This window comes from Amblyomma maculatum, chromosome 2 (genome assembly GCF_055883805.1).
Source record: "Amblyomma maculatum isolate TAMU_Amacu chromosome 2, ASM5588380v1, whole genome shotgun sequence".
NCBI lineage: Eukaryota > Metazoa > Arthropoda > Arachnida > Ixodida > Ixodidae > Amblyomma > Amblyomma maculatum.
Genome location: NC_139345.1, coordinates 85,966,049 through 85,992,777, shown reverse-complemented (window position 1 = coordinate 85,992,777; position 26,729 = coordinate 85,966,049). Strand labels below are relative to the sequence as shown.

The following is a 26,729-nucleotide window of genomic DNA, read 5'->3' as shown; positions in this document are numbered from 1 at the left end:
AAAAACAGGGACGTGCAGTCTTAGAATAAGGCACATGTGAAGCAAAGGAGCTCAAAGAAATCGAATTGAGTTTTGGGAAATCAATGTGGAAAAAGCACTCAGAAACAAAGTACATATATATTTTAAAAGAAGGCTCGAATAACAGCTAGAACCGCAGATTTTATAGTTAGTAAAGGATAAAAAATATAACAAGTTTCACGCCTGACAAACATAAGAAAGAAGCAAATAAAATGTGAATGATTGCCATTAAGTAAACAACTTTAAATAACACTGAGACACAACAATTTTTCTTAGTCCCGTTCTTCAACGAACAAAGTGTAGTAGAATTCAACACGCTGCCTCATATTGCTGTCTCTTTATTTCAAATGGAAATTAGCTAAGAAATTAGACGCCAGATTTTTCTTTTTTTTTTTTTTTCACGGACGTGAGTGGTGCAGTTCGTTATACTGAAGAATGAACGCCTGCGCGCTGAATCCTGCTTGTTGCAAAGCTTCCAGACACAACTCAAACACACGGTAAAGGCGTTCGCCGTTCGCACTGTATAAAAGTTTGCCTTTGTACTGAGTAAACGTTTGGTCATCTTCAAAACATCTCCCGCTGACGACTCTAATCAAGATCTGCTTTAAGAACACACTAAGTTGTAACGCCAGCCAGCAACAGCGAGTCTTTTTTATGACCCTTATAACACACGGCACATACTTGTATATAGAATAGATATAGAACAGGAGTATAAAATTTGTGTCGCGTACTTTGTACATGTGTGCAGTAAGAGAGTTTAAAGATTGGTGATAAAGAACTACCTGAAGCACTGCTAATGATGTTCGTGATGCAGGGAAAAAAATGAAGCATTTGCACTGGACAAAAACATTCCAAAACCATCGCCGCTCATTTAGCAGGGTATGGTAGCCCGTGAAATAATCTTACCGTAAACCACAAACAGTTGTAATAAAACCGACGTCACAGCTACAGCAGCTCGGAAGCGTCTTTCCTTTGCGTAAGTTGGAAGGAAGTATAACCTAGAAATGAGGATGTCAAACACGCAAATTTTCCGCCAGCACAATAGTCGGGAACAGTACACAAAATTTTTGCTATAATGATGTAGATGCGAAATTCGAGCACCAAATAAACGTTCTTATCTATTTTGCATTTGTGCAGCAGTTGATTCAACCGCAGTTGTTCGGACTCTTCGCAAGTGAAACGAATTCAGCGTAAAACTATGTGCAGCGGCTTGATGCAGGCTTTTGTTTTGGTTGCAAACCCTTATAAGGAAACGTGGCTACATAAGCTGCCAGTCTTCTAGCCATGACACTGAGTTGCACATACCTGGTTGTTACAGCGCAAGAATTTCTCTTTTTTTTTCTTTTTCTTTTTTTTGCCGTTGCTGATGACGGAGTCGGACGTCATAGCTTTGACGCCACAAAAGAAAGCTCTTCTTCCATCAAACGCTCAGACAGAAATTTTGTTTCACCATTTCCATTCCGAAAAGGAAAAACTGCAGTGACAGACCCTCTTTATATATTCTCAGTGCCACTGAGTGGAACTGCGCGGCCTTACACTCTCCCAGAAGTGCGCAGTGAATGCGATTGTTTAAACAGGTACATTTGGCCTTCTTTAGATTCTCAGGAGAGTCTAGGCTATTACAGCAGCATAATGTTTTTTACTGCTGCGTCGAGCCTGAACAGTCTTACTAACCTCGCTGTAGCTGTGACCTCAGGGGAAGTATAGAATAGGCCTCTTTGTGACCTTCCATCCGTTTGTATCCATTTCAGTAAATCAAACTTACTGCAGCCGTTCATAGAACTTTCAATATTCTTTTTGGCATTGTGGCGCAATATAAATTATGCACTAAAGCCATTGAATACATATGGCGTAATCGAAAAACGCTAAACATTGTCCACTCCTTGCTGTGCCGTACATTGCTATTCACTCAACGCTACTAACATGCGCGTATTTGTGTTCGGCAGTTTTCGCACTTTACAGTAACAGGCCTTACCCAGCACGATACAGTAATCCCACTAGGTGAGGCGTCTGCTCTGCCCTGTCTCACATTTTGTTTGGTATGAAGTGGAGGCTATTCCGTAACTATCATCACGACTTGTGCAGTAGCGTGTGTGATTCAGTCACAGAAGATCGTTACGTGTGGTGCAGTTTGATAGTTCGATCCCCTACTCGCAACCAAAAGTTACCAGTTCGAACAAATTGCGAGACAGGGCGTAAATGATTGACAGAAGCCGCCATACCTGTACACTTCGAATGTGCTATGCGAAGTATGTACGAGAATCAAAACTATGCAACATTCAACACTGGCAGAAATACCTAGGAAGATGTTAAATACAGTTTGCCGCTCTGGAATGCAACGCACTTCCTCACACCAATCTTTCTTAAGACGTGTGGAGAAAGTGGGCATTGCGAACTACGTCAAGAGAACGGTCATGTCAAGTTTGCTAGGCTTGGTGCAAGTTCGTGTCGGCATATCTAAGCTGCTTAGAACCAGCGTAACGGTTCGTAAGCCTTGGTAATTTACTATGGAACTTGCTCATTTATGGACTTGGGTGCAGCGGCTACCACATTTAACAAGGAATTTCTGTGGCACTGAACATGATCCCGCAAACACGTAAGACCGTCTTCCCTAGAAGTATGGCAAGTTCTCGCTTAAGAAGGCAAGTTTAACCTTCTTGATTGAGTTTCTCTCACACTTTTAGCGCCCTGTCCATTGGTTCCTGAAACTCTCGGCAAATTCAAGCTTCTACACATCGACCTGCTCAACAGGTTAAAGAATTTAACAGCCCAGCTCGAGCTGTTCTCGTAAATCGAGCAGGTAGATGCTGAGTAGCCTCAACCTTATGCTAAAGGGTCAGCCAGCGCACGCAAGCTGGGGGACCGACATTCAATATCCTCACTGGCGACTTCTCGAGACGTACGGGGAAATAATTTAGAGGTGACGCGCTTAGTCCTTGTAGACGGGCACTTCGACGGTTCTCACGCCGCCATTCTTGGTGACTTGAACGACGCGGACCCGAGGGCCGGACGGCTTGGGGCGGGGCTTGTTGATGATGGACTTCTTGAAGAACTCAGCAGGCTTGCGACGGCGCACCTTCTTCACGGTGCGAGCTGAGCCACCGGCTGCTGCACCGCTGCCGCCGGCGCTGCCTGCGCTTCTGGCGATGGGGCCTCCGCCGCTTCCACTGGCGCGGGCACCTCCGTAGTCAATGCTGACTGGCGCTGTCCGCTGCGCTGCCACCACTGGAGTTACGATGGGCACGACTGCAGCTGCAGGCCTTGCAGCCTGGCGGCGGAATGAGGGCTTTCGGAGCACTGGGACCTGCGAATTTCAGTGATGTGCTGAGGGATTGCGCTAGCTTCATTGGTGGCCTCTCCAGAATAGGACAAAGGTCAAATTAGGATTTTGCTAGCCACCGCGCCACACGGACACATACATAATGCTGCTTCACTGCTATAATTGAACTCCATAAAATCAACTAACTATAACTGCGCAAGCTCTAATCTTGCGGCTACTACCCCGAAAAAGTTTTTGTCTTGCTTGTGGAGCAGTTGTGATTGTTCAACAGCTGCATGGTAACGCTGTGCAGCAGCATTATAGTGCTCTAGAATAGCAGCATTGAAACGCATTGTCGAGGCAATGGCAAGTACCGCAGAATGGCGCTGCAGTCGCATAGCCATAAGTAAACGCTCCTTAATTAGTGAAAAATGTACGTGTCATTCCAGCCAGCTACACAAAGCTTAGGCAACAGTAAAGCAACACCTGTTGAAAATCGCTTTCGCAGAATATAACTATTGCCAACATTCTCTGCATTTTTTACCTTTGATGGATTTAAAGCTGTCATGTTACGTCATCGAGCGTTATGTCGCAGGTGCTGGCAAAACTAAAAGACCCCCCCCCCCCCCAGAAACTTTGCTTGTGCTTAAAGAGCTTTTTGCTCGCTTGAAGACGTGAAAGTGACACAAAGGGACACTTATAACATTGCGTGCAGTTAAGTGAGCTGCGCTCAACTTAAGCGCCAATGGCGAGGATTAATCGAATTTAAGACGTGATGGCCCCTTTTCTGGATACATCTACTACACATAGTACCTTCTAAAGTTATAAACAGAAACAGCAATGTTATTTTTTTTTTTATTTAGATTGACATTCTGGCCGCTGTCTTTCGGACAGCGCATCAAAGTTTGAGAAGAATGCACGCAAAGCATCGAAAGCACGTTTCACCTTTTACCAACTGCTTCGAGAAGTAGTGGCTGTTTCTCTTTTGGATTGTGCGGCGTATATATTTCCGTACCTGCTGTGAGTAGGCTTGCTCGATGGGGCCGTGCCTTGCGGATATTCCTCCAATCGGGTAGAGCGAGTGGTGCACCGGCACCTTCCTCAACGGAGTGGCCACCAGTGCAGGCGTTGCCGCCACTGTGGCTAGGTGGTGCACCTGAGAAGGGACACAAGCTGCATTACTATACACCCGTTAAAAATATACAACACTTAAAGATCCGTTTCAATTTGAACGGCAGACATGTCAGCGTTCAACCGTAGCGTTCACATGGCAAAATATCTGTCATGTGAACGCCATACTATATGATTGTAATACTGGCTTGAATGCACTGCCCGTGTTTTGGGGGCACTACTCGTCATAGGTGAGAGAATGCACCCACCGGCTGTGGCTGCGGTGCCACCAGACGGTAGTGGTGCGGGGCGGCGGCAGCGGCGCTGGCGATTTGCGCGGCGTGTGGTTGCTGTGACTCGATGCGCGCCGAGGCGGGCGCCGAGTCTTGCGTGCCCGGTTCGTTGGTCTTGACCCAGGCGCGGAATCCCCGGTGGTCGGCCACGTACTGCACCTGCCGGAACAAGCCGTGCGCGTCCCGGAAGCCGTACATGCCAGTCTTGACCCCGTTGCCGGCGTCCTGCTCATGGCGGGATTGCCGGTTGCCGTACTCGTCCTGCGTCTCGTAGCCGAACTGGTACGGCTGCGGAGCGTACACCTGAGCAAGGGAAGCGACGAAAACACTGTAGTCGGAAACAACTCAAGTCTGCAGTAAACATTACGCGCAATTCTTCCGTGGCAGAAAGTAGTTCGCTGTTAAAGCGCTTCCGGTTGCCTATAACAAAAACCTGAGCATCAGACCGGATTACCAGCTCAAAAATTTCAATGGATCTGTCTTTATTGGTATAGTCAAATTTCAAAAACAATTATTTTTGTTTACTCTTTAGCGGAGTAATATACATGCCGTTTACCATAGCCCATAGTTAGCAACTGCTTCTTTTTGAGTTGGATATTACTATGTGCCTATGCAAGTATGCTGCACGTTCAATGCACGTCTGTCCCCTATATTCTTCATAGAGATGTCGCAGAACTCTCGCACTGTCGCGCCCAGAAAGTGCCGTCACAGCTCATAAGATGACAAAACAAATAGAATCCATAAGCCCCTGGTGCAGCCAAGAAATGGACCTTCACATTTTCTGCTACACTGAACTTTTTATCCTCGTCCATCATGGCGCTTCTCACTGGCGTTTTCTCAGCGGGGGGAACGTCGCTTTGGTGCGTATACAACAGACGCACCGGTCAACAGAGGATGCAATCCTAGCTGCTTGCAGGGCACGGGTTGCGATATGCAAATAAATTTTCATTCGATGCTTGTTCTTATGAGAGACAGTAAGTTCAAGGTCTTGCCTCGTTTTTAGCTTCAAAGTAGTGTCAGTTCTCTTTTCATGTTCAACAGGACGCGTCGCTGGGCGATTTTGTTGATATGAGTTTACATATATGCGCTAGCACTGCTTGAGTAAGTACATTTGCCTCCAACAAACCTCCATTGTAAGTATGCTCTAATACCGCCTTGCACCTTTTGTGTAGGCCTGTTTTGCGCAACCCATTTCCATGTGTCCTCGTTTTATGTATGAGACTAATATCAGCGGATCTGCTTAAGTCGTCGACAGAGTGAGCCACGTAGATCCGCAGGCAGGGAGAGGTTTCCTCTTCCTTGTTCTGGTAATTAGTCGATAGTAAGAGAAAAGTTGCAACGTGCGTGGAGTACTCAAGTAGGGCAGATAGTCTGTAACCAATGCGAGAACAAAGTCGACGAGTTTGACCCGGGGCAGACTAAATGTAACCTTATACGCTCCCCCCTAAGTCTAAGAAGGCGGAAAAAATGGTTGTAATGCGTTACAATTAGAAAAAATAAAGGCTGTGACCAAGTCCGTTACGCAAGCGACTAGCGAACATATTCATAGCCGAGGAAACAGACAGCATCCTTCGTAATAAAGCAAGCCAGTTCCGGACGTGGCTCGGTAATGACACACGTACATTAGGAGCAGAGACGAAGGCTACGATCAGGTGAATCAGCGAGCCTGCACAAATAACAGTCGCGAGAGTCTATATGCAGGACAAGACACATGCATCGTGACGTAAATACGACGCTAAACCCTAACTCGCGTTAAATACTAGTGTTGCCGTACCAGCAGTAGCTATAGCCTTAACGGCGCGTTCCGGTCAAGCCCATTGAGGTAACTATGGCGATAGGTAGGTCGCGCAGAAACTCCCCAGCGGCATTGTCTGCCGCCTGTGACTGCGCCGTCGGGTAAGTAGTGAAAGTTATATTTGCTCGCGACGAGCGTGTGCAAGTTATTTGCCCGCGATCTCAGCCTCGTTGAAAGCTGCGAGTGCTTTAAGTCAGCACAGAACAAACCGCCGTGCCATTAGAGAAGGAGGAGGTATTCCGGGAGCGGCCTCCAAATTACAGTACTTCGCGCAGATCACAACTTTTCGAGCAACGCGATTCACCTTGAAGCTCCGCCCGATCATATGTATGCATTCTGGCAACGCAGCGTGTTCGCTTGTTACGAAACTCTGCCGGCACCGCTTGCTTGCGCCGCAGTGACTGTACTACTCCCCATGCGCTGGCTGTCCCGATCGGAGCAGAGAGAGATTGTTATAAAGCGCTTGACCCAACTTTCATAGGAAAGGAAGGAGAAGAGGTTGCGCGCACGTCCAAGCCGACCGTCACGCAGGGCAGTGCAGCAGCCGCAGCGCGACCGCGCATGCCAAAGAAGGCCCACCAGTATACGTGTCCTCGCGTATACACGCAGCCCACGCCACGCGGGGCTCAGTACACGCAAACAACAAAGGGGCGGCGGCGTGCGGGCCTTGCATACGCAAATTCATGCGGAGCTACCGCTGACGGACCGACGTATAAGGCACACACAGTGCGCGCAACCAGACACGTCATGAGTGCGCCGCGGTCTCTTCGAAAACAATGGGAATTCACGAGACTCGCCCTGTGTATACTTTGCAGTGGCACGTATAGCCTTGCAGGTGTCACGTCGAGACGAGCATGTGAGTCGTCGCCACTCACGAACAGCGTGTACTATACGTCCTCTCAAAGAGTGCGTGAGTGTTGTCAATTCTTTTCCGTACAATACACGCGTGTGCGCGAGCACAAAGGCAGCCGCGATGAATCCGGGTAATTTAAAGTCCTCGAGTGGATTGATTTGCGGCATCGAATCGTTAAACCATGCACGCGTCTCGATGACTTGATATTTTCTCTGGCTTAGAAATGTGGTGGCGCGCGCTTGGCCAGTAATTTCTGGAACATAATCTCTGCCCGACTGCGCCGTCTCGCTCGTGGGGGTGACATTGGTATAAACGAGTTTTGCGCAATTAGATATGCACGCGGGGCGAGCACGCGTTGGGGACAATTCAGCGCCGGCCGTCGGAGCGGACACACGGAACTGACCCTGTTACGACGCCTATCGATGCCGATAAAGAACTATCTCTGCCAAAGGGCTGTGCACGCGCGCTCGTCGTCCGCTGGCTTTAAAGCGGGCTAATCACGGCAGACCAAGCCTTAGAATGAGAATCTGGCGCAAGATTTTCCTTGGATTTTATATCAAATAATATTTCCACTCGCTAAACTCAGCTGTTGTGATATTGCAGAAGGCCTGAAAAAAAGAAAAAAATATCTCGCTCTCACAACGATAGTGTCAAGCCCGCCTAGACGATATAAAAAGAAAAGCTGCTATCGAGTTTCGCGCAAATGCTCTACCAGTGCACTGCACACGTCTATACAGCCGATTGCTTTCGCACTACCTGCCCAACCGGATCTCTCTTCACACATGCTGAAACCTCTCGCCGAGTTCGAGGATCTGGCGGTCGTAAATTTGATAAAAAGCCGGCGTTGGGCTGAGCTGAGCGCTCCCTCCGCTATTGTGATTCAGGCGTTGATTCTACCCCCCGCGGTACTTGCCTCTCAAGCCCCGTAACATCGCGCCTGGTCGCGTTTCATCGTGTCTTGCCTTACGCTGAACGGCTTACTAAAGATAAGGAGATAACAACTAGTCGGAATGACAGTATAAAGGCTGACATCTGCGACTAACGCAGCAGATAGGAAGCGAGAATCCAGGTGAAGGCGTCTATTTCTTCTTCAGCGCCCCATCCACAATAAAGGCATTAAAGCCTCGCTCCTGATACGATTAGTCAAACACTAGCCACAACAACAGCGCTAGTAATTTTTGTTCTTGAGATGCGTGCGACTAAGAACAACGTGCCTGATGCATCTGTGCATAATGTACAAATGTAACGAAGATTGCGTTTACGTTCGCGTTAACGACCTCGGAGAGACGCCTGGTTCGCTGGAATAAAACAACCCTAAGTTACGGCGGCATCGTAAGTGCGCATACGTGCACTGCACAATTCCAGAAAAAAAGAACACTGCTGTCATTCCGCTTTCGTTTTGCTCTGGCCGTATCGCGCTCAAAGTAAAGCGACCTTATTTCATATTTCCATTTTTTTTTTTTTTTTTTTCCGTGGTGGACGGGTACGGTGCAAGGTGCACGACTACTGTGAGGTACTGACGGCAAATATTACCAATAAGAAAAAAAAAAGCATTCCTGAGCGCAATCCAGAGCCCCAAATATTTTGTCATTTCTTCTCCTTCGTCTTCCCCGTCCTTGACAGTTCAACTTCACAGCACGCGACGTCCCACTTCGCGCGAAGGCGCGATGTGGATTCGCGCCGCGTCGCCCGTGCGTGTGCGACTGTTCGGAGCATATTTTGTGCGCTTTTTCTTTACGCCGACGGCTGACAATCAAAGTTTATAGCGAGTTGAGCGCGCAAGCGCGCGCCCATTAGATTGTCAGCGCCGGCACGAAGGGTGGGAAATGGCATTCGTAATAATTACGCTCGGCCGCTCTCGGTCAGCAAAACGCTTGCCAGAATCCTCTCTCCCTCTCAGGCCCAACTCGATCGCGCGAATGCCGTGGGCTCGATACGGATACGAGAGGACCGAGCAGTGCGAGACCTTCGCGCCAGAACCTCATATATTAGCGCGTACGTATTTACGCTGACTGCGTCGAAGCCGCGCGCTTTCGGCTATATTTCATTTGTTCCCGCGGAACGGATGGGCGTGGTTCTCTGAACCTGCTAGCGAGTTTGTGGACCTGCCACGTAATGCACAGCTGCGAGGTTCACTTTTATTTTTCTTGCCTGGCCATTCCTATTTGGGAAAGGGCGAAGCAGCGAGAAAGCTCACATGAGCGCCGAGTTATTCGCGCAGTGAGTGGAGAAGGTGTGGTAAGGCAACAGTTGGATACAGCTTTAATCTGCCGTTTACACACAACTTCTCCGCGGCAGAAAGTAGTCCGAAGTTGTGTTTTTTTTTTTTTGAATAATTAAAAAAAAAAACGTTGAACATTAGAGTAAGTAGAAAGCTCAAAAATTTCGATCCATCCAGCTTTTTTTGGTATAGTAAAATATTAAAAAAAAAAGCTGGCTCTGTTTATTGTTAAGCTGAATATAGTGTACACGCAGCGTGCGGCTGCCCATACTCACCAATCGCTTTTTTGCTTTAAGTTTGTATCCTACTATAGTTAACGGGACGCACTATCACGCCTCCTTGTGGCATATTCTTCGTTTATTTTCTTGGTGCATTGGTGTACAAACTACACTGAGCAGCTGCGGCTGACCATTGGGATAGGAATTCTGTGAGAGACAAAGCGCGAGGCTGCGCTTTATACGTCAGAGCCTGCTCTTATGTTGCGCTGCCAAAGCGGGTCATTTGTAACGTGTGACAGTGTGTGAGAGCACAACATGAAAGACATTAACCAATTGTGTTTTCATTACCGTGCGCAATTTAACAGCGTAATCAAACGGGGATGTAGAAAAGAAAAGACAAAACAAGATGTATATCTCCTGTGCCAATTCTTTTCTTCTGAAGGTAAAGTATTCATATGGAGTCACTTGCAAACGGGCGCCTCTCTCTATGTTTATTTGCTTAAAAACGCTATATTCACGAATCCGCATCACCAAATAGTGCACCCAGAGCTTGGTATTTGATGCGCGATGTCGTTTGTCGTATCTGTCACAGGTTTTAGAGCTAATTGTGTACCGCCAACCAGACCATGCAGACTGGTATTCTACTGACTGTTTATGATGTCTGGAGGTCTAACGTCTGACTGAACACCGTCTTGTCAGGGCAAAGCGTTATTAAGAAAATGAAGATGCAGTCACTGACCAAGTCATAAACAGAAGTAACTTTGCTGGTTCCATAAAATACTTCCTGAAAGCAAAAGGTAAGCTCCCAAGGTAACTTCACCTAATAAAACCACTTAAAATATAAATAACCCTAAAAATGCTGTTTGGTTGGCAATGGCGGCAGCTTTTTCCACGAGTGATCGTGTATAGTATGCAAGCCTGAGTATCAGCCGGAAACGTAATGGGCGCGAATTTCATAACTCTTCAGTTACTACATGCTTCAAAGTGTGGTTGCACACATTTTATCACTTCTAGACGTGCAATATAAACCTGCCAACTTCTAAATTTGAATTGCGCTCAAACAATAATTTCCCCGATAAACCTGCCATGCTATTCCTGCATTGCACGAGCCGGAAACGAAGAAATGCGAACTTCGCACCCTTTAGACAATATTTTCATTGGTTGGCCACTACCGCAGGCTCCAGATCAACTCATGCATGACCCGCCATGCAAGCGTTGAAACTCGCAACCGACTCTCGTTCAATGCTGCATCAGTTTCGCTGCCACAGAGCAATCATGCAGTTGCCTGTGCCTACAGCTGGGTGCCGAAGTTGAGCTACAGAGCCATTTACGAGAGGCTCGCAGTGCGCAAGTAGGTTTGGTTTGGTTTGTGGGGTTCAACGTCCCAAAGCAACTCAGGCTATGAGAGACGCCGTAGTGGAGGACTCCGGAAATTTCGACCACCTGGGGTTCTTTAACGTGCGCTGCCATCGCACAGCGCACGGGCGCCTTGTTTTTCGCCCTCCATCGAAAAGCGGCCGCCGAGGCCGGAATTCGATCCCGCGTCCTTGGGAACAGTAGTCGAGCGCCTTAACCACTGCGCCACCCCAACGGGCCGTCGCACCCAAGTAGGAAAGAACACCGTCGGCCGCACCTCCAACGTTAGAAATACCACTCTTTTTTTCACAGGGATAAATCAGACCGATTTGGAAAGCGCGGAAGTAGGCTGCCGTGAACGGAAGTAAGAATGCGCGTAAATAAAAAATGCGCATGAATGTGCACACGTTTAAATGGGGCGGGCACTCAATTCTATACCAGGACTGCAGCAGTCAACCACACCTTTGGCACGGTTTTTCACCGAAACAGAAAAAAAAATCGGAAGACTCTTAATCTCCGCCTTTATAGGATGTGACGCGATAGCGTAAGTGCCTCCTTTCAGCTGCCTGGGCTCCACTCTGAATATTACTTCACAGACACGGGCATTGCCTTTTACTATTATTTTTGTATTAATTTTATTTACGGCAAGACTCACAAGGCTTACCTTGGATCGAGGCAAACGAACGTGCTTCTGTGAAGTAGGGTAGTTTGTCCGACTATAGCAGGTTCGATGTCCATCTCGGCCCAAATTTTTTTCAGTGCAATTAATTTACGTTATCTTTTTGCATGACACAGTGGCATTTGATTCATGCTGCGACCAGATTTTGTATGCTGTTTAATCAATTTCTATTCCGTGTGACGTCACGCCCTCTCAACCAATCCGAATTTTTCCGTCACGTCGGTGTCGCTGTGTTCACCGCCGAACAGGACATTCAACGAAGTTCGCACTGATAGACATTTTTAACATAGCGCTAACGCTTACCGCTATCGTCTACCGCCACCGCGCGTCGCCAGCGGCGCGCACGTTGATCAAGGCGATCTGCGCATGCGTACTGACGGCGGTAGCGGTAGATGGCAGCAGTAAGCGGTGTAGCACTATGCTAAAAGCCAGTAATATATGCGACCAAAAACGTCTAGGGACTGCGACCTGCAACCTTCTTTCAGCAAGTGTCCTGCTTGTTGTGCTTCCAAGGCACAGAATTGGGGAACGTAACACGAGACCATGGCTCCCGCGTGTCTTGTTGGGTTCTAACAAGGACTAGCAAAAAATGAAACATTTTGTATCTGTTCGGCCTACTTTGCGATGCTGATAGCGATCGGAACCTGCGAGCTTTCAGGCTCCTGCTCTAAACAGCATAGCGATGAATACAAACAAATGAACAGCAAAGGCGTTGCCTTTGCTGTCGCCTTCGCCGGTATGTTCACGGCAATGCACACAGACTCTCGCAAACAAAGCGAGGCAAAAGCAAAACAAAGGATCAAATCTTGGACACTGCCTGCAGCTATACGCCCCAATATACATGCACTGTTTCCGCGCACTGCCCTGATTAGGGCCGTGCCCAGCGGAAAAAAAAAAGTGCGGAAAAAATTGATCGCAGCAATCAGCAACTGAAACGGACTCTTAGCCAACTCGGTGCAGCGGGCGGGCGTGTTCGTGCATATGAGCAATGCGCATACGCACACACTCTTTTACTGGCCGCGATGACCCGGCCGATACGCTCGCGGCAAGGTCTTTCTGTGTTTCAAGAACGGGCCGACGGCGAGCGCTTTCCAAGCCCCTCGGGAAAAAGGGCACCGTGTGTGTGTGTGGGTTCTCTGCGGCGCGACCTAATAAGCGACAATTAAATCGCCAAAGTCGCCCATTGTCCGCGGATCTCGTTAGCCGGCTATGCGAGCCTGGCTGAGTGCTAGAAGGCGCCGCAGGGGGCGTGTGCACAGTGTGCACGCGCTTGTATATTTATGCATACACGCGCAAGTGAGACATCGTAGAGATCGGAAACCCCACCAGGCGTTAGACACACAACAAAGACAACAGGGGAGCGTGAACGACCCTGTGAACTGTTCACGCTCGGAACTAAGTGAAGCAGGAGACAAGGTCGGTGTTCTATAGCAAGCAAGATTAATGGTGGCGGCTAAGTGCGTCGCACAAGTCGCATTCGTCTACGCCTCTACGCCATTCTTTGCGCTAAATCGATTAAAGCGCCGGCTCTTGAGAGTTTACGCCTCGGTGCTTGAACTCCGTAAGCGTAAGCTTTTCATTGTATTTCAAGTGCCAAAATCCGAATGGGTGATAATAGGGCGTTACGTTTAGACAAAGCCCTATTTATCGCAGGTACAGGGTATGCTGAGCTGCTTGGTGGAGGTGGAATCCCAAATAAGGTAGGAACAAGACCGCATTAAAACGCCCCGACCAACGCACAGCTCGCTTGCCTATGATAGCTGCCTAGAGCCATATACAATGCGATTTTATTTTATTGCATAATTTGTTTCTTTTCGCAATGCCTGCATCACCGCCGAGGTTTCAACTAAGTCAAATGCCTTTTCGTAATCAATGAATGCTATGTATAAGGGCTGGTTATATTCCGAGAATTTTTCTATCACCTGATTGATGGTATGGATATGATCGATAGTAGAGTACCGTTTCCGAAACCCTGCTTGATCCTTTGCTTGATTGAAGTCTAAGGTTGCCCTGATTCTATTAGCAATTACCTTAGTAAATACCTTATACGTAACAGACAGTAAGCTGATTGGTCTGTAATTTTTAAGGTCCTTAGAGTCCCTTTTCTTATGAATGAGGATAATTGCGAAATCAGGGGGTAGACGAGCCGTACGTGAAAGTGCTGGAAGATATATATAGTGGCTGCACAGCAACCATAGTTCTGCATAAAGAAAGTAACAAAATTCCCATAAAGAAAGGTGTTAGACAAGGAGACACAATCTCCCCAGTACTATTCACGGCTTGCTTAGAGGAAGTATTCAGAGACGAATGGGAGCAGTTAGGGATAACGGTAGATGGAGAATACTTCAGTAATCTGCGATTTGCTGATGACATTGCCTTACTAAGCAACTCGGGGGATGAACTGCAAATAATGATTGATGACCTAGACAGGAAAATTAGAAAGGTAGGCTTGAAAATCAATATGCAGAAGATTAAGGTAATGTTCAACAGCCTCGGGAAGCAACAGCAGTTTACATTAGGTAGCGAAATACTGGAAGTAGTAGGCGAATATGTCTACTTAGGACAGGTAGTAAGCGCAGATCCGGACCGTGAAAAGGAAATAACAAGAAGAATAAGGTTGGGATGGAGCGCATTTGGCAAGCACTCGGAGATTATGACTAGCAGCTTACCGGTATCGCTCAAGAGGAAAGTATACAACAGTTGCATCTTGCCTGTACTCACCTATGGCGCTGAAACGTGGAGGCTAACCAAGAGAGTTCTACTTAAGTTGAGGACAACCCAGAGGGCTATGGAACGAAAAATGGTAGGGGTAACATTAAGAGATAGAAAGCGTGCAGAGTGGGTCAGAGAAATAACTCAAGTTACCGACATTCTAGTAGAAATTAAGAAGAAGAAATGGACATGGGCAGGACATGTAGTGCGAAGAGAGGATAACCGATGGTCGCTTAGGGTAATAAACTGGATTCCAAGGGAAGGGAAGCGTAGCAGGGGGCGGCAGAAAGTTAGGTGGGCGGATGACATTAAGAAGTTCGCAGGGGTCAAGTGGATGCATCTAGCACAGAACCGGGTTAAGTGGAGAAATATGGGAGAGGCTTTCGCCCTGCAGTGGGTGATGATGATGATGATGATGATGATGATGATGATGTTTCTTTTCCTACTGTCACTGAGATTGCTCTTTGGTCGATTAAAGCATTGGGAGACCACTGCGTAACCGCCATCGAGAAGCCGAAATGGAAAGGGATTGTGACCTGAGTCATTCGACAGCCACAGGCATACAATGCGCAACTGAAATTCACTGTGTTTTTAACGAAGGCTGTTCACAGGGTCGAGGATTATGCCAGAGAAAAGCGTGTCAGTACAAGTATTCGCTCACTGGGCAGCTTCTATGGGAGGTAAACAGCGATGTGCGAGGGAAAGGAAAGAGAACTGCGGAAAGACATAGCGCCAAAAAAGGTTCTCTGCCTGGATGGGTGAAATGAATTATGGAAGACACAGCACAGTTAAACTAAAAAGTACTGGCCGTTGTGAAAGTAGGCAGCGTGTACGAACCGAAGGAATACATGAATAAACATACAAGTGTGAATCTGTAAAACCTGATTGATGGCTTTCTACTCAAAAAAATAAATAAATAAATAAAATGAAAGATGGGCCGATCGCAAGCATTTTATTTAAGATATACTACTTATCTCGCATAATTTGCTTAGGGAATTACTGTGTCCTCTACCGCACAGTTACTAACGCATCTGATCAGAGCTCTTCAAAATGACTTAACCTGTGTACAAGATGGGTGCAGCCAATGGCTCATGGAACTAAATCCAGCTAAATGCTGCGCAACCCCGTTTTTTTTTTTTTCCTACTTAATCTCAGTCATCGAAGTAGAACTAACCAAATCTGCGTAACCCTCTGAAAAGATGTAACCTGTAATGAGCATGTCCCCAACATCTTATTGTCAGCTAACAGAACGCTTGGTTCCCTAAAACGGCATTTCCTCCACGCACCAGCAGATATAAAACGTCTTTCATATACAAATCACTGGTACGAACAAAACTAGAATATACACACCCTATCTGGAGCCCAAACAAAATCTGTTTGATAATAGCAGCGCAGCACCAACAGGTATGAGACGAGAAGGACGCAAACCCAAGCGCTCGTCCCTGTTACTGCTGCGCTGCAATTTCCAGAATGCAAAACCAACTAGCCAGTCACTATTTTCTGTCTAATAACTTTACTTAAATCCCTACAGAATCGAGCCGCTAGATTCATTCATTCCTACTATTCATACGATGCCAGTATTTTGTCTTTAAAAGAGAAATCCGGTCTAACAAATCTTGCTTGTCGTCGTCGAATCGCCAGCATGCGTTTGTTGTTTCTTTCCAGCTCACTTCGAATTCTGTCCTACATCAGCCGTCCGGCACGCATTTCGACTCCCATTGGTCGCCCCTGCAAATTGCCCGTTCATAATCTCATACTACAACATTTGCAGCATCATTCTTTCCGCTCTCAGCCGTAGACTGGAATAGCCTTCCACACGACATTGCCGCAATCGCCTGGCCATCCACTTTTTGTAATTTTATAACCGCCATATTTAACCAATAATATGTTTATTTCGTACATAGTACGTTTAGACCTGTACAGTCTTTGTCAAAAGTGTAGAGCCCAGGCAGTCTGCTTTTGACAGCTGCTTCGTGTGCCTTGTAATGCATTTCCAGTGCTCCAAACTACTCGATGGACATATAACATTTTGTATTCTTCCCTCTCCAATGGGAAAGACCTCCACTAATGCTAAATCAGTGCCACTGCATGGATCAGAAACAGACCCTTTGGGCTGTACACTTCTAACAAAGGCTGTACCTACCCTTTATGTAATACACCCTAACTGGAGCTCTTTAATGTAATAATGTGAAGTGAAGAGAATATGAATCACCATTGCATTGGGCGCAAATTTGTCCACTCATTTTTTTTTTTTTTTTGCGTCCCTTGCTTTTGGCGCGTTTGCCAATTCCATGCAAAATACGTCTTACTTCTGGTAAATATAAATGAATAATATTTATATACATTGTTATAGAAATGCTCACATCTAAAACTATCTTGAAAAAGAATGGCACCGCGTTAACACAAATTTAGGTGATCCAGCAGTTTGACAAACAAAGGTCACTGAAATCAATGAAAAGTACTGAAACCGAATGCGTTTCTAAGCATCTCCATTCAGCGACTGAGACCTAAGAAAAAAAAAAAAAAAAAAGCTGAGAAAATTCCCGTCGATGTGGTAATTCTCTTAGCAAGACTCGATCTTCACCCACATCGTAGATTGTATCCCGCCTGCATCTGTGGACTATATAGTACACACATTCTGCATTCTTCGTTGTTAAAGGTGGTCAACTTTCCTAAAAGGGCGCAGGTTCAATGCAGGAGCGCCGTTCTTAATGGCAAGGCGCCGAAAAGAAAACCGAAAAGGTTCTAACCATCACACGTACAAATAAACAATGACACTGAAATTACTGCACAGCTGAAAAAAGAAAAAAAAAAGTGGTCAGGTTGGAAGTCGGAAAATTGACTGTGGCAAACACACGCGTGCTGTGCCCTCGCAGCTGCCATAGCTCGAGCAGTGGCGAATATAAATGGAGGTGACGAAACAACCCGCACGGGGTCGCGTTGGTTTGAAAACTTCATCTCGGGAGACGTTCCTTCATGTCTGTGCACCCCGCGGCCGCCTGACACGTTAGTTAATTAGGTCCTGACGGGAGCGGTAGATGATGACTACAGCAGAACATTGTGTGAGGTTGCTTTATTACAGCTGTTGAGATGGAACCATCAGACTTAACGTGCTCCGTACTCGGAAGGTCCTCGAGTTGAGCACCTGTGTGCTCTACACACTGTCGGATACTAACCAGGAATGATAGGCGAGCTCCAACGCTTTTTTTTGTCATTACTAGCGTTACAATGTATCCGTATGTGACCAAGCGCGCAGCAGTGACGAAAAATAAACCCCATACGCAAGGCTCGAGCAGACCCGACATTGGCTGCTGCTACGGTAACATGTGCCTTGCACTGGGACACCTCCTCTGCACGTATACAAGGCTACAGTTATCATCGCCGCTGCTCAAGCTATTACTGCCGTGAGAGTGCACCACGTGTATCCATCGAGGTCAGTGTTCCTGCTCGCCCTTCAAAAGCTTTTACAGCACACGAGGCCGTTATTTCCGTATCAACTTTCATTTTCCCAATGGGCGAGAAATGTTTTTGTCACCCCATATAAGCAACCAGAAAACGTTACGGTGGTGACGCGCCTCAAAGAATATGCGGGATTACTCTGTTTTTTATAGAGGTATGCGCGCAGTCGATCAGGCCGTGTGAAAAGCGGTGTTATTACCTCTTGGTCCTCGAAGCCTGCTCTAGCTGATGCGACCAGCGCAGACGCCAGAAGAGCCACCTGCAAGGCAAGAGAACATGTATAAGTTTATTGCAAGAGACACGAACTCGATTTCTTTTTACCAAGTAAAACCAAGGTGCATTGCCACTGATTTTCAGTAAAAGCGAGATTAAATGAAATAAAATGTTAATGAAAAAGATGCTGTTCGATCCTTACTTTTTATTTAGCACTGCTACAATTTAGCTCTGTAAAATAAACATCTATTACCTAATCGTGGTTACCTAACCTCCAAGTGATTCGATGCTCTATGCTTGGCGAGGTGTTGCATTTAAGGGACATATATAATTTGACACATTAGTTGGTATCGTACCTGGAGAGAGAAGGCAGGGATATGAGAACCTCGCCAGCACCACACAAAACTAACGAGGATCGAGGAGAACCCTCATTCTACCAGCCAACGTTTCGACAAGAGCACTTGTCTTCGTCCCTTGATATATTAGGGCAGCATGAGCCTTAAATGGCTCATACTGTAGGCGGTCGTTCGCCCGGTCACACTATAACTGTCAATCATCCTAGCTTAGCCACGCCGGACACATGAGAAAGGTATCTTAGTTCTCTTTGTCGAGCGTCATGCCAGCGCGGTTGTCATGGAGACCGCTGTCGCTAGTTAGTGGCAGATAGTGACCGATAATGATAGTGAGTGGTCGTTAGTGACAGTGATGATGATGATGACAAAGATGACTGTGACAATGACGTCACCAGACGATTCACGCCTATACGAAGCTGACCCCGCCGGGCGTCCGATCCAGATGTCCGTGCAGCGCCTTTCGATTTGGCGCTTCCTCGAAAGCCGCACCACACAGCATACAGAACCAAACGCAGTACAGCAGGCATCAGCGACATTTGAAATTGGGTTTACAAGAAAGAAAAGGCGCTGTATCTGTCGCAGTTCGCCGCGAATACCTTAATCAAGCTGTAAGGAAAAGGAGGAAGCTTGTAGGAGGGAAAGGAGAAAGAGGTGCCTTAGTGGAGGGCTTAGGACCACCGCGGAATTAAGGCTTTCGCGTCATTGCACTTCAGTGGTCCGAAGTTCCCCTAGAATTTAATTGTTAGCATCCAAAACGAAAGTGACACATGGACTGCGAGGTAGCAAATCCTCCTTAGTCAAATAGTACTCAATAAGTTCAACGCTGTTTATTAAAATGAAAAAATCATGGCTTTATAGAAAATTCCCGGCTTAGAAAAGTGAAGAAAATTTGTCTTTAGAACCGCGCACTAGATAAAGTGTACTGGTCGAAAGGCAGGCACATCCAATCTCAGGCTCACGCAAACTGCGCCGGGAAAAAAAATGGCAGCAGTACAAAGCCCATAAGAAGAAGGAAAGAAACGAACGAAGTAATAATTAACCGATACTGCGGATGCCAGTCACGCTACTGAAAAGCTTCAGCCATGAGCTCACGTCCGCACGCACAACGCCCTTTTCCAATTCGATATACGAAGTGTCCTGGAACGGAAAAACTCTATTGTTCACGGGCGTGTCCATCGCCACCCCGCAGTGTGGAACGAGGCAACCGGGCAAAGTGGATTTGCTGCGCAGTAGGGCGCGTTCTCCAATATACTAAACAACAACACACGTGTGTGTGCACGGGTGAACGAGCCTTTCGATACTCGTTCGATGGCTGTCGGCCGTAGCCGTCAATTGCGAAAGATTGACGCTTGTCCGGCTCGACAGGTCACGAATTGCCGTGCATGGCTGCTGCATGTCAAATGATTTGCTCGTGACATTCATGACACACGTTACCTGGTGGAGTCGTACATTCACTTTCGTAGAATGTGTTTGTTTGTTTGTTCGTTCGTTCGTTTGTTAATTTGAAAAAAAGCTACTAGAGCAGCATGTCCGCTACGGGCAGGACACTCTTCCTCGTGGGGCGGTTACGTCTCTAATAATCAATAAACTCTACTTGATCACCGATGCGTGTGAATTATTCAAGGATTTTACGAGATTTGGCGCCTTTACGGCTTACACACGACGCGCTACTTTATGGACACCTGTACATGTCGGTAAAAAGTACCGCAATTCGAATTCGTTCTCTCTTTCCACTTTTACTCCCACCTTCCTCCCTTCCCTTACAGCACGGTTCAGGTGTCCACGGAGCAAGTGTGACAGACACTGCGCCTTTCCCTTCCTGTGAACCAATTATTATTATTACTATTATGCACAAACATTGCCCAGATCCTCCCAATCACTGCAAATCTATTTTCCTTCCCCGTCAGCGGCCAGGTGCGTTCGACACCCTGCATACATTAAGTTCGGAGGGTCCCTTAGATGGAGGTCACGTCCTGATGACACAAGGAGCGCGTGGCAGTGCCGTTCGTTTAAATGTACGTGTCGTACTCTTGGCCTTCGCGAGTTCGCACTTATATTCCAAGTCCAGAAAGGGCGGCTACCGACGCGGTCAGCAGACACCATACAACTCCCAGCACTACTGGGGATGTTATTGTCGCGCTGTCGAATCAGCGACCCTCCATTGCATATGACCTGTCACGGCTCGGTTAGTGCAGGTAGCAGCACCACGAAGCACGCGCGCCAGGTACGTGGGCCACTGTCACGCGCGCTGACATGGGCGCGCGTAGCAGCACGACGCGGTGGACACAACACGCGCGCACAATGTGTTCTGCAAGAAGGCCGCGCAGTCTATTTCGGCGTCCGGGGCGGTGAATGGCAGCTTCGACAGCTCAGCGTGACGGGAGCAGCAAGCGCAAACACGTGGTCGCGTTCGAGCAAACGCCCGCGATGCCATATTTAGAAGAGCTGCCTGGTGGTGAACAAAAAACATCCGTATTGGCCGGCGCGGTGGTGACAGTTGCCTTGGCATTTTCTTCTCAACTTAATTCGAACATTTACGGAGTCACGCCTGTTTCGCCTTCACCACTTTAGACCAATCAGTGTGTTTGAAGTTGTCGACACATGACTCTCCGAGCGCAGGCCTTTAACATATTTGTTTCTGCCGTGCGACCGTTAAGTGATTAAAACGGTCGAACTGTAATCCAGGAAAAAAAAAAAAAAAAAGAAGGCCTGTTAAACATTCCCACGCCTTCATTCTCATCAAAATTAATGTACGCCACCGTGGAAACATTTCGTGGACTATGCAGTGTATTCTTATGAAGCGAAATCAAAATGCAGCGCCTTCTATTCACAGTATTACCAAGCTGCTGTAGTTCAAATAATAAGCGAAAAGTAAGCAGTCGCAAAGAGAGTGATCGTTGCGAAAACAGCATATTCGCCTGCTTGTATTGTCTCAGTTTTAGTCCTCACAATTTCGTTACTTTTTATGACGTGTCATGCTACCTTAGCTACGCCGGCACTTCTTGTTAACAAAACTGCATACATTCAGTGGAATAAAATAAGTAACAATAAAGAAAAAAATGTTTTCCGCGTAATTTAGGTCGAATGCAAATGACTAGAGATTAAAAAAAAATGAAAGAAGTGAGGGTAAGATACCCTGTTGCACGTTGAGAAGTCACAAGGACGCGGTGCACAAATTAAATGCGCTACCTGCATACACGTACTCTGTCATTACAGCGCGATAGCACTGCCAGCGCCTTCTAATCTGCGCTTTAGCGATCCATCCGACGAAACTGCCGGATAGCGCGAGGTCCGTGCGTTGCGTCATAAAATTCAAGGCCGGAATGCAAGTTTGCTCCGCTGCTAACGGGCATTTACTACTCCTATTAAATACGTCCCACACTGCTGTTGGTTAAGGTGGGGGTGTACGAGCGGCGCGGCCATACGAGCATGCACACATTTGCTTGTTTGTAGCGGAAAGCAACCCCTTGTGCAACAGTTCAGGCTTCACCATCAAGGTTAGCCTCAAATTAGACTTGTGCTTTTATTTATGTTGCATCGTGTGGTTTACTGCCAAATATTAGTAAACAATATACTTCGAAAAGAAAATTCACTGGACTGTCTCACAGCAGGATAATGCAGAATCCGATAAAATGCTATATTATTTACGGACCCTATACTCTCTACGTTGTTGTGTACAAGCTTCCTCGGACTTATTGAGGCGTTTGGAAGGGGCTTTGCGGGAAAAAAACACAGTAAGTGGAATTTTCGCATACTTCGAAGCCAGCAGTTAGTTTGATAAGAAAGGAAATGAAGCTAAAATGCACGGCAAGACGGCTAGATACACGAAAAAAATAAAGAAACTGGAAATGTCTTGTCAGAAGTTTCGTGTCTGTGCTTGAATCACTATGAGCCCACCTAGCTGCGTTAAGAACATTTTAAGCATCACCTTCACGCGCAGTGCAGATGCCATGAGCCAACTCTGAAGTCCTATAACACTTTGGTTGGCCTGAGAAGTTTGCGTAGGTCAACCAAGGTATTGCTGCTAGGAAACATTACACGTTCAACACTTTATAGGGGTACAGACACCGAAGGAACTTTAACGCCGAAATGTGAACCCTGTAAGGATAGCAAGTTTAGGCACGAAGATTCAATAGGCAGGTTGATGTGATGCACCCAGCAACGCAGCGCAGGCGACGACACAAGAAGGTTAGTGCTTACGACCTCAACAAAGCAGCTCGGAAAAATATTCTCACCGAGCTTTGCATAAGAGCCAAAAATGCGTAAAGAGAAGCTTACACATATATTCAGGTGTATGCAGTGACAGTCACCTAATGTCCGTACTCATTCACTGCTGAGCCAGACACAGAGAAAAGCCGGTGATAAAACTACCGCCCTACTCAATCGGGACCGAAAAAAACAAAAAGAAAAGGAAAGTATAGCTTTAGGTCAGCCAGGCTACGGATGTATTGATGTAAAGGGTGCCCACAAGCCTCTCTTGGCGACAGAGTTAAGCTGTTGGTACTGTCTGTGATTAAACGGTATACCTTTAAATTATTTCGACTAACGAAGAGGCCCAGAAATCTGCTGTACCTCCAATCAGACGGTTCCCGTGCCAAATCGCTTCCTTTAAATATTATACTCATTGGCGATCCATGGAAAAAGTGCTGTGAATTAAGTAGATACAAACAAAATGTCCTGACTGGTATACGAATCTCCTTACCAAGATGGAAAATGACAAATGCGACCCAAAACTGCGTTGATTTAACGGCAGCTCTCCTCGGGCAAGCTGCTTAACAATAACTGAACTTGGGAAATATGGCATGTTTTTGACGGGGTTCAATCGGCTTCGACTGCACCTACTCCTTTGTAAACATCGGGATTCAGACATTCAGAAAAAAACAACAAAAAACGTTCTACAAAAAGAAATGCAGCCATGTGTTCTGTTTCTTTCTTCTCCTGCCCTCATAGAGTTTCTTACTCTTACCTAGAGGGAAAGCTGTGCTGCCGTCTATGGGAGTTTACATGGAGTTTCCAGACGGCCAGTTCAGCCACCATGGGCGCTCAAAGCATCATGTGCCGGAGAGCTACCGAGTGCAGAACTACAACTTTTGGCCGAAACTAATGCAAAGATAAACGTTGTTCTACCATAAATAATGTCCTAAGAGTGAATATTGTGACTATAAATTGCAAAAAGAGAGAGAAACAGAATGCCAGTGTGAGATTTATCCAATATAAGCGATGACTCTTTCTCCTATTGGCTTAGTTTTGAGCAGCACAAATACCAATATTTCGCACTTATAGGCAAACTTTGGAATAAAAAAAAAACGTTATGAGAATATTTATGGCTGTACAATCACTTAAGAAAGTTTTTAGTGGAATTTCGGGAAACAGAAACCATTTATTGACGACGTCTGCTTTAGCACCTTCGCTACTATGGCTTTCGCGGTCTATGTACGCATCTTCAGATGATGATGATGACAAGAAAGAAACATCGCAGTAACGCCACTCCACGTACCCGAGAAAAACCGACTGTCCCGCAACAAGTAGCACACCGGCCCATGATTCTTAGCGCGCCCATGGTGGCTGAAGTGCAGCGCCCTCAGCTTTCCCTCTAGGTAGTGTAAGGAACTCTATGCCTGCCCTAGTCTTTAATAGCTTGTGGATTGACTTGACTGTTCTGAAATTTTTGAAATTGTTTTTTTGCGATGCTCTTCAGAACTATTAATTTAATGAGACGTAACCTGCTCCGGGCGGGCAGTTTGCAACTTTCTACCACTATTCCTATCAATTCCCGGGTTTGCGCTTATTTGCCTCCTAATTTTTCACTTTTAGATTCTTTAAATCTAGGTACTGTAGAGGAGGAGCAGACGCTACAATGTAATATTCATGAACTACACCTCCTCCCACTCTGCTTAGAGCAACCTCAAAACTTGTTCTCATCCCCACGTAGACGCCTAGATTAATACAGTGCAACGATTTTTTCGTAATACACATCTCGTTTCCCTCATTCTAACCATAACGCCGACCGGTTATGTTATGAAAAGGGGCGCTCGCCGCACGATATAAGCGGCCGAAACGGCGTCGGCGGGAGCAGCCAAGCACGTAATGGATGTGCGTACTTTACCAGCGCGACACGACAGCGCCGTAGGGCACCGCTGGGTCCCTTCCGCGTCTGGAGAGAAATAACTCGCCCAGACTGCTGGTTGCAGCGGAAGGAGCACTCTATTAACCCAGTCGGGAGTAGTCGAGGAACGAGTTACTATTCCTGACAGCCGGCGGGCAGTTTCGCGATCGCCGTAATGGCAGCACTTGTGTGTGTGGCTGCGTTTGGTATGGTCTGGTCTGGATATAGAGCACCTCGGCGATTCTTAGAACGGGCGAGCCGATACCTCCCAATAGCTCAATGCCTACTTCACGGCTCGTTTGGCTTTCGGTCATGCAAACAGTACACTCGGTTTTACTTCCCCTGGCGAGAAAGGAGCACTTCCAGTGCAGCTTGTTCTTGTTCTCTCTCTCTCTCTCTTTCTTTTTTATCGAGAACGATCGTTCATGGACTTTTCTCTGATTTTGTTCAGCGCCTTTCTGGCTGTACGCAAAGAAGAACAAACACGGCTGTCGTAACACGCCTGCTTGGGATAGCAGGTTATGAGGGAGTGATTAGCAGCTGGTTGGCGCCTATAAGTAAATCCCTGCAGTATGCTGCTGAAGGCATGTCGTTGACATGATCGAGTGCATGACACCGTTGCGCACGCCCGACGATGAGTTCCAAGGACTCGCTGACAACAACGATGGGGCTGTCGCTCACTTGTGAGAGCGCCCGTTTTTAGAAGACTTCGCGGTAGATATATGCTACTATATATGAACATTAGTTTCAGGTAACCTCTTGAGTAACGTGCAGGCTTTTTCTCCACTTGTGGAATCGCTTCGTTACTGATAAATAGAACAGTTCAGCAAACGCTGCTAACAACTTTACCTGCTTAACTGGTTTCCTGGCAACTCGTACGGGTGTATATACAAGAAGAAAATGCGGAAAAAGATCGATGAAGATAAATTTACGAGGCTTCGCGATGGCAGAACGCTTTAATACCTTATTTACTCCTCTTTTATTTCAAATGTACCTGCTACATGCTCGGAACCGCCAAAGAAGGCTTTAGACATTGCACCAATGGCTAAAGCAGTTCGGGCACGTTCTCACTCCGAGCAAGCACCATATGGTTGCTGCTTGACTACAGTGACGAACTTGTTGCAGCGTTAAACCCCACAAATCAAACAAAACCATTTGGTCTTCCGCAGTTGCAAACAGAACTGCTCTTTGTGTTTATTCCCAATATACTATCAGACATATTAATGAGACAGAAGAAAATGTAATAATGCTCACTGAAACGCGAGTTTATAAGTACATTATCGGGATATTGGGCTTATGTTAGTAAGAGAGGTCGTTGCCTTGCTTTCGACGTAACGTGCCCGATGACATTTATGATGACCCGCCATGGTGGCTCAATGGTTAGAGCACCCGAGGGACGATCTCGAAGGCTCGGGCTCTAACCACGACGGAGGAGAAACGTGAGGCGACCGTGTACTATGCAATATCTGTGCGCGTTAAAAGCCTCCCCGGCTGTCGGAATTACCTGAAATCTATAGTAAGCGTTCCTCAAAGCCTGAGTCTCTTTGGGTCGTCAAACCCTATAAGCATAAACCTCAACCATGTTTACGATGGCAACGACAACAACGACCGTGTTCTCGAGCAAGCATTTCGAAGTCACGCTTTCAATGTCAATGCCGCATCATACTGGGTCAGCGAAGTCAGATTACAGGAAGGTGTTCCTATTTCGGCTTTTCCGCTACGAGCGTGTCTTCTTACCGACCGCGGCAAGAAAACAGCTTAAACTTTTTCAGTATGCTGAGAAATAACTGAAGTACGGTGCCCAAAGTATACGCAACCTGAATGCAAAAGTACAGCGCTGTAAACTGCAGCGAGCAGTCAAGCAAACTAAGTGGTTCCCTGCACTTCATCTGAACAAGGACCCCCAGGCGCTTGATGCGCGATACACGGCTTATGTAGCCATTATATACAATTGCTGCCACAATCTCTCTTACAACCTTGAGCCGACCATTTTGTCTCACAAGGGTAAACGCCTCGCCTGCTCTACTACTTTCTTATTTCTTTTAGTCCACTAAAATAAGACGAACAGTAGAAGTACACCGAAA

General features: G+C 46.7%; 1 protein-coding gene across 2 annotated transcripts in view; it reads right to left on the bottom strand.

Annotated features, from left to right (window-relative positions):
• Positions 1-396: 396 nt before the first annotated feature.
• The window catches only part of LOC146199202 (uncharacterized), a 220,516-nt gene continuing 194,183 nt past the window's right edge, over positions 397-26,729 (bottom strand). For both annotated transcript variants that reach the window (XM_084594678.1, XM_084594677.1), the window contains exons 2-5: positions 18,173-18,232; positions 4,657-4,983; positions 4,293-4,433; positions 397-3,322 (exon numbers count right to left, since the gene is read on the bottom strand). In XM_084594678.1, coding sequence (XP_084450804.1) covers positions 2,948-3,322; positions 4,293-4,433; positions 4,657-4,878 — 738 coding nt within the window. In that variant the 5' untranslated portion in view covers positions 4,879-4,983; positions 18,173-18,232 and the 3' untranslated portion in view covers positions 397-2,947. The remainder of the gene's footprint in view (positions 3,323-4,292; positions 4,434-4,656; positions 4,984-18,172; positions 18,233-26,729) is intronic.